Here is a 14,205-nt window from a genome sequence, read left to right as displayed (position 1 = left end):
TTTTCTAGAAATATGCACCTTTTATTGAAAAAGAAAAATTCTTCCCACCACTATCTATTATGAAACTATTTTTTTTTTCTTATAGTAACTGCCAGAAACAGTAAGGACCCACACCTGAAGATCAGCCATGGGAAAAAGCAACCATATCTTCAAAGTTACTTCATAAGTAAAAAAACATCACTCTCTGCAGAATAGAGGCTGTGAGAAGAATTGCCTGCAGTGCTGATAGGTCTGGCGCCTACCCAGGTAAAATATAGCATTAACTGTAGAGCATTGCAGCGCTCACTTCAATTCTTTTTCTTTAAACATGGATCTGAACAAATGGACATGGATCTGGTGCTCCCCGAGTGATGGTATCCAATACCAGGATCTTCTTTTTCTGCTAAATTCCAACTAAAGGATGTATAAATATTTCCTTCAGTGGAGCCAATAGTGGCTTGGATGAAACTGGTTTCTTTGCTTTTTTTAAAAAAAAAGTGACATATGCATTTATTACTGCCTTAGAAAAATTAATTAGCTCAATTTGTCACTGATTTTGCTAGTTACAGAAAAATGTACACAAGTTTCTGAAGACCTGGATTGACCTATAAAATAAACATGAGTTTTTTTGAAAATGTGCTCTAGGGTTCTCAACGTAACATTTGTATTTTTAAATAAATATGGGACTGAACAGGGAAGTCATTTCACTTCTGGAACCAATTTTGAATCCATTCCAGACAATGGGATGTTAAACTTTTTAATCAATCTATGTCAGTAATGCCTATTTATGTTGACTGAACATTTTGATAGCAGTGCAGAGAGATTAAGGGAAAAAATGAATTGTGTAGTTTGTGGGAGCAATGAAGCCTGGGACTTTCTCTGCTTTCCATGGTATTGAGTTCACATACACCAACAGAGCTCCATAAACTCATGTACAAGCCTCAATGAGTTTTGGGGGACAATTTGATCATATCACAACTGATCCTGACCCCCATTCTCAAAATATCCACACTGGAGTCACTAGATAGAGATCAAAGCTGGAACAATGGCCAATTTTCCCATACCTAACCCAAACCCAATTGTAACACCATACTGTCACCTCAACTGAGATCTGCTAACTCAGCATAAATTCCCAGTTTGTATGGCATATCTATTCATTGGATAAACTTGCTGAGCCATTGGGCAGGTCCACATATTTTTTCTATCCTTCAACAATATTCATCATTGCACGAGTTACACAGTAGCTTTCTTACCAAGCATCGTTTCATCTGGAAAGACTGGACCTTCACAGTCTGAACAGCTTCATCAAGAAGCTTTTCCTGCTCATCCTGAGGCGACTGTTGAGTTGTAGGCTGAAAGAAAAAACATAATTACTCAAAATAAATTGTACTTGCTTGGAGGGTAAACACTGGCATGGACTGGGTGGGCCAAATAGCTGGTTTCCATGTTGTAATTTCTATGTAAAAAATTACATACTCAAGAAGCTCCTTGACAAATAGAGAAAGCAACAAACTGCGATACAGACTGTAATTATTCTAACTAGACATTCACATTGCAAAAAGTTGTTTTAAAAATCTACTCAAAATTGATATTTTATAACCAACTAGAAATCAATCATTTTGCATAAAATCTTTACAGTAAATCAGGAATGTTTTCAGCAGCTTAGTTGGCATTTCACAGACTTTTCCCCCCAGATGACCAACATCTTGCTTTTGAACTAATGGGGAGCACTTGTACCTGTATTGCAAATTAACTACAGGATGTGATTCTGCATGCTGCCTACAGCTTCTGGTGTTGCAGAAATCATCCAAACCAAACTGAAGGACAGTTGGTTCACGACAAGATCCAGATTTAAATTGCATAATTTGGTAAAAGTCACTGTTTAAAAATGTTGGGCTTGGACTAGGGAGAATCTTGGAACAAAACTGCTTCGCTGGTTCGCATGGGACAGGAATAGAGAATCTTGTGCTCTCTGCTAGCACAATGCATTGGTTTACTCTGCCAATTATGATAGCAATATATTTTTAAGGGGGCATCATGTTAAGTCAAGGAGAGGCCTAATATTTTTTTTTAAATATGGCTGACCAGAGCCTCATTCTTCAACTAGGTCTTAAACTGCGCACATAACCGTAATGATTTCAGATGGGAATACCGTGTACTGGTAACCTACCTCACTGTACTGCTTTAGAAACCACCAAGACATTGGCACGGATTTTGCGGCAGGAATTACTGTGAGGCTATCACCATTATTGAGTAAATGGGACAGCAACATCCGATGTCCACCCAGGCGCAGTTAAACAAGGAAATCAGGAAGTTGCTGTCCAAGTTACCCTGCTCTTCCACAAGCTTCACTACACTGGTACATCTGGATTCGCCGTTCAAACACATGAACAGCATGAATTTGAGGTACTTACCCACTCAATAACCACCAAACTCGCCAGAAACAGTTAGGGCTTGTCCATTCAAGTGCAAGAGATTTTTTAACAGCGTAATGACTCTTAATTACTGCCAAACAACCTCTCTAGCACTGAAAATTTACTTTTACAAGTATGAAGTCTCATTCCTTCATATTCATTTCTGACTCTTATCTCTCAATTCCATCTTCCTTTCACTTTCTGTACATGATTTTATGTTGAATTAAATATTCTAACATACACTTTCTGGTTTAGATTCTGCAAGCCTCACAGTAAGGAATCTTCAATTGGATTGGGTGAAGAGACACGCAGTTGCTTGTCCTGTTCACACAGATCCCAAGTCCTCCGTAGAGGGTGCTGTAGCGGATTCCTGATGACCATAAGTTGCTGTGTAAAAACCCACGAAAAGTCTGTGAGCAGCTGTAAGAGTAATGAACGGCGAATGCCATTTGCTCGCCGGTGACCACAAAATCTGGGACATTTTGAGAAGTGTAGATGAGCAGAGAGATGTCCATATACACAAATCTTTAAAAGCTGGCAGGGCAAGTGATAAGGTTTTTAAAAAGCATATGAGTTACTTCGGTTTATAAATAGAGGAATAGAATATAAAAGCAAAGAGAACATGTTAGAACTTTATAAATCACTGATTAGCCTTAGCTGGAGTATTGTGGACATTCTGGGCACCACACTTCAGGAAAGATGTAAAGGCCTTAGAAATGGTACAGAGGAGATTTACCAGGCATAAGGGACTTCGGTAATGAGGAGAGGTTGGAAAAGTTAGATCTGTTCTCCTTGGAACAGAGATGGTTAAGAGGTGACCCAGTAAAGGTTTTCAAGATGACGGAAGGTTTTGATAGAGTAAAATTATTCCCTCTCTTCTTCTTAGACAGTCCCCCAGAGTTGAGGATGACTTGCTTCCACACGAAAATGAGTTCTAAGGTGACTGATGAGACCAATGCGAGATCTACAGTCTCTGTCACAGGTGGGGTAGATGGTGGTTAGAGGGACAGGTGGATGGGATGCTTGATTTGTCGGATGCTCCTTCCGCTGTTTGTACTTGGCTTCCGCGTGCTCCCAGCAAAGATTCAAAGTGTTCGGTGCCTTCACAGATGCTCCTCCTCCACTTTGAGCAGTCTTGGGCCAGGGATTCCCAAGAGTTGGTGGGGATGTTGCATTTTTTTCCCAAGGAGACTTTAAGGATGTCCTTGAAGTGTTTTCTCTGCCCCCCTGGGGCTTGCCTGCTGTGACTTAGCTCGGAGTAGTCTAGCATCAGGCATGCGATCCGCGCACCAGAGCAGCTAGAGTGTGGTCGATGCCTCGATGCTGGGGATATTGGCCTGAGAGAGAATGCCGACGTTGGTGCGCCTATCCTGCCAATGAATTTGCAAGATTTTGCGGAGGCAGCGTTGCTGGTACTTATCCAGTGCTTTGAGATGCCTACTGTACATAGTCCATGTCTCTGAAGCATATAGGAGGGCGGGTATCATTACTGCTCTGTAGACCATGAGCTTGGTGCAAGGTTTGAGATCCTGGTCTTTGAACACTCTTTTTCTTGGGCAGCCGAAGGCTGCACTGACACATTGAAGATGGTGTTGGACTTCATCATCAATGTCTGTCCTTGCTGATCGTAGGCTCCCAAGGCATGGGAAATGATCCGCATTGTCTAAGATCTCATCGTGCATCTTGATAACCGGGGAGCAGTATTGTATGGCGGGGGCTGGTTGGTAGAGGAGCTTTGTCTTACTGATGTTTAATGTGAGACCCAGACTCTCGTACGTTTCAGTGAAGGTGTCAACGATGGTTTGGAGTTCGGACTCAGAGTGTGCACAAATGCAAGCGTCATCTGCACATTGTAATTCAATGTATTCTCTCTGGCGAGTGGCTCAATAACTAGAGGTCATAGATTCAAAATCATTGGTATAGATCAAGAGGGGAAATGAGAATGTTTTCAGTCAATTGTCAGGGTCTGGAACGCTCTTCCTGAGGTGGTGGTGGAATCTGATACCATAAATAATTCTAAGACAAAGTTGGACAGGTAACTGAGGAGAAGGAACTTACAGGGTTACTGACAAAAAGCATGGAAATGGAACTAAGCACAACTGCTCTTTCAAAGAACTAGCACAGGCCTCTTTCTGTGCTGCAAGTTTTTAGAATTCTATTGTGGCACATCTGGACTGGACAATGAATTGTGAAAAACATGCCATATTCACAAAGTCATATTAGAAAAGAGGTCAGTGAGAGTAGAGAGAATAAGTTTTGTTCATTAATTGCTATTGGGTCTCACTCTCCTCTGCCAAAAATTGACCATTACTGTCAGATGATCCTGGGAAGCAAAGATAACCCATGGCTTTTTTTCTCCACTACCAACCAGCTCCTTAACTCCTCTTCTCTGCCCCCACCAACAAGTGCAAGGAGCTATCACTAAGATTGAGACCATCCATTCAGCTCTTCCGTTTCGGATGCCCCCAAAAGTACGTCACCATACTCCGCCTGCTCCACGACGACATGCAAGTCGTGATCCTTACCAATGGAGCCATCACAGACCCAATCCACGTCCGGACCGGGGACAAGCAGGGCTGAGTCATCACCCCAACCCTCTTCTCAATCTTCCTCGCTGCCATGCTCCACCTCACAGTTGATAAGCTCCCCGCTGAAGTGGAGCTAAACTACAGAACCAGTGGGAAGTTGTTCAACCTTCGCCGTCTCCAGGCCAGGTCCAAGACCACTCCAACCTCTGCTGTTGAGCTACACTACACGGACGACGCCTGCGTCTGTGCACACACAGAGGCTGAACTCCAGGACATAGTCGACGTATTTACCGAGGCATATGAAAGCATGGGCCCTACGCTAAACATTAGTAAGACAAAGGTCCTCCACCAGCCTGTCCTCGCCACACAGCACTGCCCCCCAAACATCAAGATCCACGGCGTGGCCCTGGACAACGTGGACCACTTCCCCTATCTCGGGAGCCTCCCATCAACAAGAGCAGACATTGATGATGAGATCCAACACCGCCTCCAGTGCGCCAGTGCAGCCTTCGGCCGCCTGAGGAATAGAGTGTTTGAAGATCAGTCCCTCAAAACTGTCACCAAGCTCATGGTCTACAAGGCCGTAGTAATACCCGCCCTCCTGTGTAGCTCAGAGACATGGACCATGTACAGTAGACACCTCAAGTTGTTGGAGAAATACCACCAGCGAGGTCTCCGCAAAATCCCGCAAATCCCCTGGAAGGACAGATGCACAAATATTAGAGTCCTCGTCCAGGCCAACATCCCCAGCATTGAAGCACTGGCCACACTTGATCAGCCCCGCTGGGCAGGCCACATAGTCCGCATGTCAGACACGAGACTCCCAAAGCAAGCGCTCTACTTGGAACTCATCTACGGCAAACGAGCCAAAGGCGGGCAGAGGAAACGTTACAAGGACACCCTCAGAGCCTCCCTGATAAAGTGCGACATCCCCACTGATACCTGGGAGTCCTTGGCCATAGACTGCCCTAAGTGGAGGAAGTGCATTTGGGAGGGCGCTAAGCTCCTCGAGTATCGTCGCCGAGAGCATGCAGAAATCAAGCGCAGGCAGCGGAAGGATCGTGCGGCAAACCATGCCCCCTCTTTCCCTCAACAACTATCTGTCCGACCTGTGACAGAGACTGTGGTTCTCATATTGGACTGTACAGCCACCTAAGAACCCATGCTAAGAGTGGAAGCAAGTCTTCCTCGATCCCAAGGGACTGCCTATGATTTCTTCCTCCTTTTGTTTGCCAAAGCCAAACTTCCCCCTACCCTAGCTCTAGTCTCTCTCCCCTCATGCCCTCTATAAGCACATCTCATTTCCTGCTCCATTAACCCCCATTCGCATTAAACTGCAGACTATCCAACTTGCCTACCTGTTCTCCAAGTTACCTTATGTTGTAAGTGGTTTCCTCTCCTCAGGTAATGTCTCCATCCCTTTCAAAACCTTCATCATCACCCTCCTACTCCAAAAAAAAATCCACGCTTAGCCCCTCTGTCCTTGCAAACCACCACCCCATCTCCAACTTCCCTCTCCAAAGGCTGTGAATGTGTGTCACCTCCCAAATCTGTGCCCTTCTTTCCTGCAAATCTCTCCAATCAGGATTCTATCCCTGCCACAACACTGAAATGGTCCTAACCAAAGTCACAAATGACATCCTCTACGACATAATATCCCTCCTCATCCTCACCACAGCCTTTAACACGGTCAACACCATCCTCCTTCAACACCTCTCCTCTAATGTCCAGCTCAGTCGGACTGCACACACTTGGTTCTTTTTTACCTATCCGATTGCAGCCAAACCATTTGCAGAAATGGCTTCTCTTCCCACCCCATCGCCGTTACTGCCAGAGTCCCCCAAGGTACTATCCTTAGCTCCCTCCTCTGTCCCAATCGCATGCTGTCCCTCGGCAAAATCTTCCGCAGAAATGTGATCAACTTCCACAGATATGCTGATGACATGTGTCTCAACCTCTCCGGACCCCTCCACTGCCTCTGATGTCAGACCACTTGTCAAACATCCAGTTTTGGATGAGCTACAATTTCCTGCAGTTAAACATTGGAGAGACTGAAGTCATCGTCTTAGGCCCTTGCCATAAACTCATCGTCACCCATTCCATCCCCCGCCCACGACCATTAGCACAGCCTGAACTAGACCATTCCCAACCTTGGTGTCCTATTCAGCCTCGAGCTGAGTTCCCACTTCCAAATTCTCTCCATTACAAAGACCTACTTCTGTATCAAACGCCTCTGCCCTTACGTCAGCTGATCTATTGCTGAAACCCTCTTCTATGCATTGGTCAGCTCAAGACTGGACTATTCCAATGGTCTCTGGTCAGCCTCCCATCCATTCCCCTCTAAAAACTTTAAATTATCCAAAATTCTGCTGCCTGTATCCTAACCCGCACATCCAACACCGACCGCCATCCTCACTGACCTACATTGACGATTGGTAGTCCAGCATCTTAAATTTTAAATACTCACTCATCTTTAAATCCCTTCATGGTGTGGTCCATCCCAATCTCCAATCTACAACCCCTCCCATAACCTTCAGGGGTTCTGACTGACTTCTTGTGCATCCACCTCCCTTTTACCTCACCATTGGTGGCTTTGCCTTCACCCACATCGGCCCACACTCGAATCACCATCATAAACACCTACCTCTCCTCCTTCGACCGAGTTTTTGCTCACCCCTCCCATTACCTACTTTAGCTCGATGTCCATTTTTGGCTGATTACATTTCTGTGAAAGGTCTTGGGGCACTTTTCTATTTAAAAGCCCTACATAAAATGCAGGTTGCTGATGTTCTTCAAAAATTCTAAGCTTCAAGTCAAAGGGTTGTAATAAACCAACCCGAGACAGATTTACAACATTTTATGGGGCGAGAGGCAGCTGAAATGAATAGGTTAAATATTGCTCATCATAATCCTGCTCATCCGACATGGAAACAGAAGCCTAGTTGCCTCACTAATAGCTGATTGAGTAATTTAATCGCAGTTTGTCAAAGGTTTATAGGCATATGAGTTATATAGCACAGCTGAAACCACCCATACCTAACCCATCAAAAAAAATTCTAATAGCAAGAAATTAAATTTGCTGAAAAAGTTGCATTTCTATTTTTGTCTGAGGTCTGTATACAAAAGGAGAGCCGTTAAAATATTAAAGGTTTTTTGAAGCAGGACCCATCTTTAGGTAGTTGTTGCAATTTTTTATAAATATATAGGTGTGCGAAGGAAACAATACTAAATCGTGACACACAGCTCAGTTCACTTTAAAAGTGCCCCATAAGGGAGCCCAAACATAATTCCAATTACAACATTCCCATGCATTTGGCATAGCAATAAATTTGTCAACAGCCTAGTCACTATGGAGTATGAGTGGTTTGATATCCTACCTTGTTTAACCAGCATTGCCAAAAGCATTTTGAGAGATTTAAAAAATACATTTTTAACATTTCAAAAATCTATAATTTTCCATCAAAAAACTACTGCTAACCCAAATATAAAACCATAACCATTTCTATCGGTATGTTTAAACGGAGCAAGTTGTCAGAACTTCTGTAACAATAACCTAATTCAATACACTTGCATTGCAATATAGATTATAGAGCTATAAGAGTTCAGAGTTTGTGATTGAAGGGATGTTTGAACAATGTGAATGAGCCTAACCTGCTTGTTTGAGCAGATTACACTGTCCGTCTCAAGTGAAAAAGTCTAAAATTGGATGAATTCTTAAGCCAAGAGGTTGCAGACATTGTGGCTCCAGAGTTGTGTGTTTATGGAGAGTTCCTTCGTAACTTTATATTTTGAAGCGTGACAGAGATCCAAGTGTGGACAGTAACTGTACACTGGACATGCCACACAAACATACAAATTTCCAATGGCATTACGCAAGTTGGACAATGCACACTATATTATTCTGCCTGAAAAAGGAGATGCATTAAGGCCACGCATTCGAATCAAAAATTAATTGTTCAATAGCAAAATACTGCAGATACTGGCTGAGGAAAGTGACAAGGCTGCGAAAACGAGATTTGGTAGACACCTGATGTTGTTTAGTGAGGGAACAATGCAGACTGAAAAATACTTATGCACCAGGTTAGAAGCATTAAGCATCAAGGTCCAATCTTCCATTTAAAAAAGTTTCACATCTGTAATGAGGTATAGCATCTGGAGACACAGACAAAACATGCACTAGATGCTATATGTATTTATTATCAGATCTCCTGTAGAATTTAGTGGCTACACTGTTGCAAAGGGGTGCTGGGGAATGCAAGAGAGGTGATCAATTCCAATGAAAGAATTTAAAAAGAAAGCTTCCAAGACTTCTGCTCAGAGACAGATGAAGTGTGTTGCAATTGGTTTCTGTAAAATAACTGTTTCCCTTACCAACTGTACACTTGCTTAAGCAAACCTTTATGAAATAATGATTATACTGAGAATTCAAAAACAAAGACGAAGCACAGGTGCTCATTGCAATCTGCTCTCACAATTTAAGAAAATGGAAACTCATAGAATCATAGAATGGTTACAGCACGGAAGGCGGCCTTTCGGCCCGTGCCAGCTCTCGGCAAGAGCACCTCAGTTGGTCTCACTCCCCCGCCCTTCCCCGTAGCCCTGCAAAAAATGTCTCACTTCTCCAACTCCTTTTTGAAAGCAGTGAATGAGTCTGCCTCCACCATCAGGCAGTTCATTCCAGATCCTAACCACGCACTGAGTAAAAACATTTTTTCTTATTGCACTTTGGTTCTTTTACCAATCACCTTAAATCTGTGTCCTCTGGTTCTCGATCTGCTGCCAATAGGAACAGTTTCTCTCGATCTACTCTGTCCAGACCCCTCATGATTTTGAGCATCAAATCTCCTCTCAATCTTCTCTACTCTAAGGACCCCGGCTTAGAGAGAAGCAGGAACTGAAGGATATCCTTATTAGGCGGGAAATTGTGTTGGGGAAATTGATGGGATTGAAGGCCGATAAATCCCCGGAGCCTGATTGTCTGCATTCCAGAGTACTTAGGGAAGTGGCCCTAGAAATAGTGGATACATTGGTGATCATTTTCCAACAGTCTATCAACTCAGGATCAGTTCCTATGGACTGAGGGTAGCTAATGTAACACCACCTTTTAAAAAAGGAGGGAGAGAGAAAATGGGTAATTATAGACCGATTAGCCCGACATCAACAGTGGGGAAAATGTTGGAATCAATTATTAAGGATGAAATAACAGCGCATTTGGAAAGCAGTGACAGGATCGATCCAAGTCAGCATGGATTTATGAAGGGGAAATCAAGCTTGACAAATCTTCTGGAATTTTTTGAGGATGTAACTAGTAGAGTGGACAAGGGAGAACCAGTGTGGTGTATTTGGACTTTCAAAAGACCTTTGACAAGGTCCCACATAAGAGACTGGTGTGCAAAATCAAAGCACATTGTATTGGGGGTAATGTACTGGCGTGGATAGAGAATTGGTTGGCAGACAGGAAGCAGAAAGTCGGGATAAACGGGTCCTTTTCGGAATGGGAGGCAGTGTCTAGTGGAGTGCTGTAGAGCTCAGTGCTGGGACCCCAGCTCTTTACAATGTATATTAATGATTTGGATGAAGGAACTGAATGTAATATCTCCAAGTTTGCAGATGACACTAAACTGGGTGGCAGTGTGAGCTGTGAGGAGGATGCTAAGAGGCTGCAGGGTGATTTGAACAGGTTAGGTGAGTGGACAAATGCATGGCAGATGCAGTATAATGTGGATAAATGTGAGGTTATCCACTTTGGAGGCAATAACACAAAGGCAGAATATTATCTGAATGGCGGCAGATTAGGAAAAGGGGAGGTGCAACAAGACCTGGGTGTCATGGTTCATCAGTAATTGAAAGTTGACATGCAGGTACAGCAGGCAGTGAAGAAGGCAAATGGCATGTTGGCCTTTATAGCTAGGGGATTTGAGTATAGGTGCAGGGAGGTCTTACTGCAATTGTACAGGGCCTTGGTAAGGCCTCACTTGGAATATTGTGTTCAGTTTTGGTCTCCCAATCTGAGGAAGGACGTTCTTGCTATTGAGGGAGTGCAGCGAAGGTTCACCAGACTGATTCCAGGGATGGCTGGACTGACGTATGAGGAGAGACTGGATCAACTGGGCCTTTATACACTGGAGTTTAGAAGGATGAGAGGGGATCTCATAGAAACATATACGATTTTGACGGGACGGGACAGGTTAGATTGGGTAAAATGTTCCCAATGTTGGGGAAGTCTAGAACCAGGGGACACTGTCTTAGGATAAGGGGTAGGCCATTTAGGACTGAGATGAGGAGAAACTTCTTCACTCAGAGGGTTATTAACCTGTGGAATTCCCTGCCGCAGAGAGTTGTTGATGCCAGTTCATTGGATATATTCAAGAGGGAGTAAGATATGGCCCTTACGGCTATAGGGATCGAGGGGTATGGAGAGAAAGCAGGAAAGGGGTACTGAGGTGAATGATCAGCCATGATCTTATTGAATGGTGGTGCAGGCTCGAAGGGCCGAATGGCCTATTCCTGCACCTATTTTCTATGTTTCTATGTTTCTCCAGTCTATCCACGTAACGCAAATCCCTCATCCCTGGAATTATTCGCGTAAATCTTTTCTGCACTCACTAAGGCCTGAACATCCTTCCTGAAGTGCCATGCTCAGAATTGAACACAATACTCCAGTTGATGCCGAACCAGTGTTTTATACAAATTCGTCGTCATTTCCACGTTTTTGTAATCTATACCTCTATTCATGAAGCCCAGGATCCCGTAAGCTTTTTGCGCCACTTTCGCAACCTGCCATGCCACCTTCAACGATTTGTGCACATAGGCCCCTGGGTCTCTGGTCATACATCCCCTTTAGGATTATACCCTTTAGTTTATGTTTCCTCTCCTCATTCTTTCTACCAAAATGTATCACTTCACACTTTTCTACATTAAATTTCATCTGCCACGTGTCCGCCCATTCCAACAGCCTGTCTATGTTCTCTTGAAGTCGATCACTATCCTCCTCACTGTTCACTATACTGCCAAGTTTTGTGTCATCTGCAAATTTTGAAATTGTGCCCTGTACACCCACATACAAGTCATTAATATATATCAAGAAAAGCAGTGGTCCTAGTACTGACCCTTGGGGCACACCACTGTATACTTTCCTCCAGTCCAACAAACAACCGTTCACCACTACTCTCTGTTTCCTGTCACTTAGCTAATTTCATATCCATGCTGCCATTGTCCCTTTTATTTCATGGGCTTCAACTTTGCTGGCAAGCCTATTATGTGGCACTTTGTCGAACGCCTTTTGGAAATCCATGTACACCACGTCAACCGCATTGCCCTCGTCAATCCTCTCTGTTACCTCATCAAAAAACTTGATCAAATTGGTTAAACACAATTTACCTTCAACAAATCCATGCTTGTTTCCTTAATTAATCTACACTTGTCCAAGTGATTGTTGATAAAATTGTCTCTAAAAGCTTCCCCACTACCGAGGTTAAACTGCCAGCCTATAGTTTCTGGGTTTATCTTTACACCCTTTTTTTGAACAAGGGTGAAACATTTGTAATTCCCCAGTCCTCTGGCACCATTCCTGTTTCTGAGGAGGATTAGAAGATTATGGCCAGTACCTCCGCGATTTCTTCCTTCATTTCCCTCAGCATCGTAGAATGCATCCCATCTGGTCCTGGTGACTTATCTACTTTACGTACAGCCAGCCTTTCTGGTAACTCGTCTATCAATTCTTATCCCATACGTTATTTCCTCTACCTGCTCCACTATGTCTATGGCAGCATTTTTCCTTTAAAATTTCATATCAAAAAACCTTCTAAAATTCATCTTCCAGCTCATTTCCAAATCCTTGTTGTAAGCTGAGAACATGTGCTTTGAGTTTTGCACTCAAAAGAAAATCTTGAAGGAAACAATGATTGCTTTCAACTTCTCAGTACCAACAAATATAGATGGCAACACCTGAAGTGTGATAGATAAAATGCATGCTACATTTTATTGAAATAATTATAAAGCAGTAATCCACTCGAGGAATATATGCAAGACAAACTGCATAATATTCAGCTTTTATCTGCATGTTAGGTCTGGTGCAATTTTCTACCACCTAGATTTATTTTTGAGAATTGAGATAGAAGAGTTCCATTGAATTGTTTGAGACTGAGTCACAAATGAAAGCACTATCCTCCACATAACATTTAGAGCTTAAACAGGCATTCTGATGTAAACATGTACATTCTGCACACATACACAGATAAAAATGTGATACCAAGTAAAAATGGGAGGAATGGAGGGTTACTAACAATACAAGACCATCCCTTTAAGATCCAGCTTGATGTGCACTATCAGTCTGTCACTGGCTTGGATCACTTACTGGACGTGATAGAGATAAAGCTCCAACCGAACTCATAACTCTGCTGCTATGTGAATTAACAACAGTATTTCACAGTACTCAAGACGCCTCGGGGCTCATTATCTTAGTTGTGCCAATGTCTCACGTCAATGGGCTGTATCGATAAAAATCAGAATACAAAATGAAATTATTGATCACTTCAGATCCAGTGCATTCTAGCATGAGGCTGTACCAAATTGCATGGTGTGACTTGGGCGGGGAGGGAGACATTTTGATGAGTGAAAAAGACGATTTGCAGGTCACCCTCTCAACAGCATTCGCTCTAATTTCATGACGAGTTTATTTGGTCTTATGGGAGAAGAAATTAAGACGAGGCCTAGCTATATAATCGGTATCATTAAATTAAATCGCGAATCCCTTGTCGGGGCTTCAGGGGAGAAAACGGTTCAAAATTAAAACAAAAAAACGCTCACAACCCCGAGGCCTCAATCCTTTATCTCCGCAGTCGGAGCTTTTAATAACCGGCCATTTGCACTCTAATCGCACCCCCCTTCGTCTATAACTCATCGGGTTCCCTCCCACCTCCTCCTGTCAGGAGTAACCGAGTTGTTCCCTGAACCACAGCCAACAGCAGGCCAAGGCCAGGCCCAGCAACGCCCATTCACAACAGACTCTCTGCAAGGCAGAAAGCCAAGAGTACAGTGGCCGGCGCTCCCCGCATTGGGCCCGGTGGGTTTCGAGGCAGACTGCAGCGGATCCCATAAAACTTGACGCGCTAACACTCACCATGATTAGCGGCTCAATCCAGCAAACACGGCCCCAGTCACCTGACACTTACTACTTTAGCCCCTCCAGGAACAACCTGAATAATTAGCTTAGCAGTGCAGCCAGGAGCTCCGCAACGTCATTTGACTGAAGGCAGGAACGGACCATACACAAACCGCGAATG

At 43.6% G+C, this 14,205-nt stretch overlaps 1 protein-coding gene across 1 annotated transcript in view; it reads right to left on the bottom strand.

Annotated features, from left to right (window-relative positions):
* The window catches only part of vps35 (VPS35 retromer complex component), a 67,849-nt gene extending 53,686 nt beyond the window's left edge, over nt 1-14,163 (bottom strand). The window contains exons 1-2 of the mRNA XM_070898058.1: nt 14,043-14,163; nt 1,233-1,331 (exon numbers count right to left, since the gene is read on the bottom strand). Of these exons, the coding sequence (XP_070754159.1) occupies nt 1,233-1,331; nt 14,043-14,045 (102 nt within the window). The 5' untranslated portion in view covers nt 14,046-14,163. The remainder of the gene's footprint in view (nt 1-1,232; nt 1,332-14,042) is intronic.
* Between the last annotated feature and the right edge of the window lie 42 nt (nt 14,164-14,205).

The sequence above is a fragment of the Pristiophorus japonicus genome, chromosome 13 (assembly GCF_044704955.1).
Source record: "Pristiophorus japonicus isolate sPriJap1 chromosome 13, sPriJap1.hap1, whole genome shotgun sequence".
NCBI classification, from domain to species: Eukaryota; Metazoa; Chordata; class Chondrichthyes; family Pristiophoridae; genus Pristiophorus; species Pristiophorus japonicus.
This window is presented reverse-complemented; position numbering and strand designations above follow the sequence as displayed.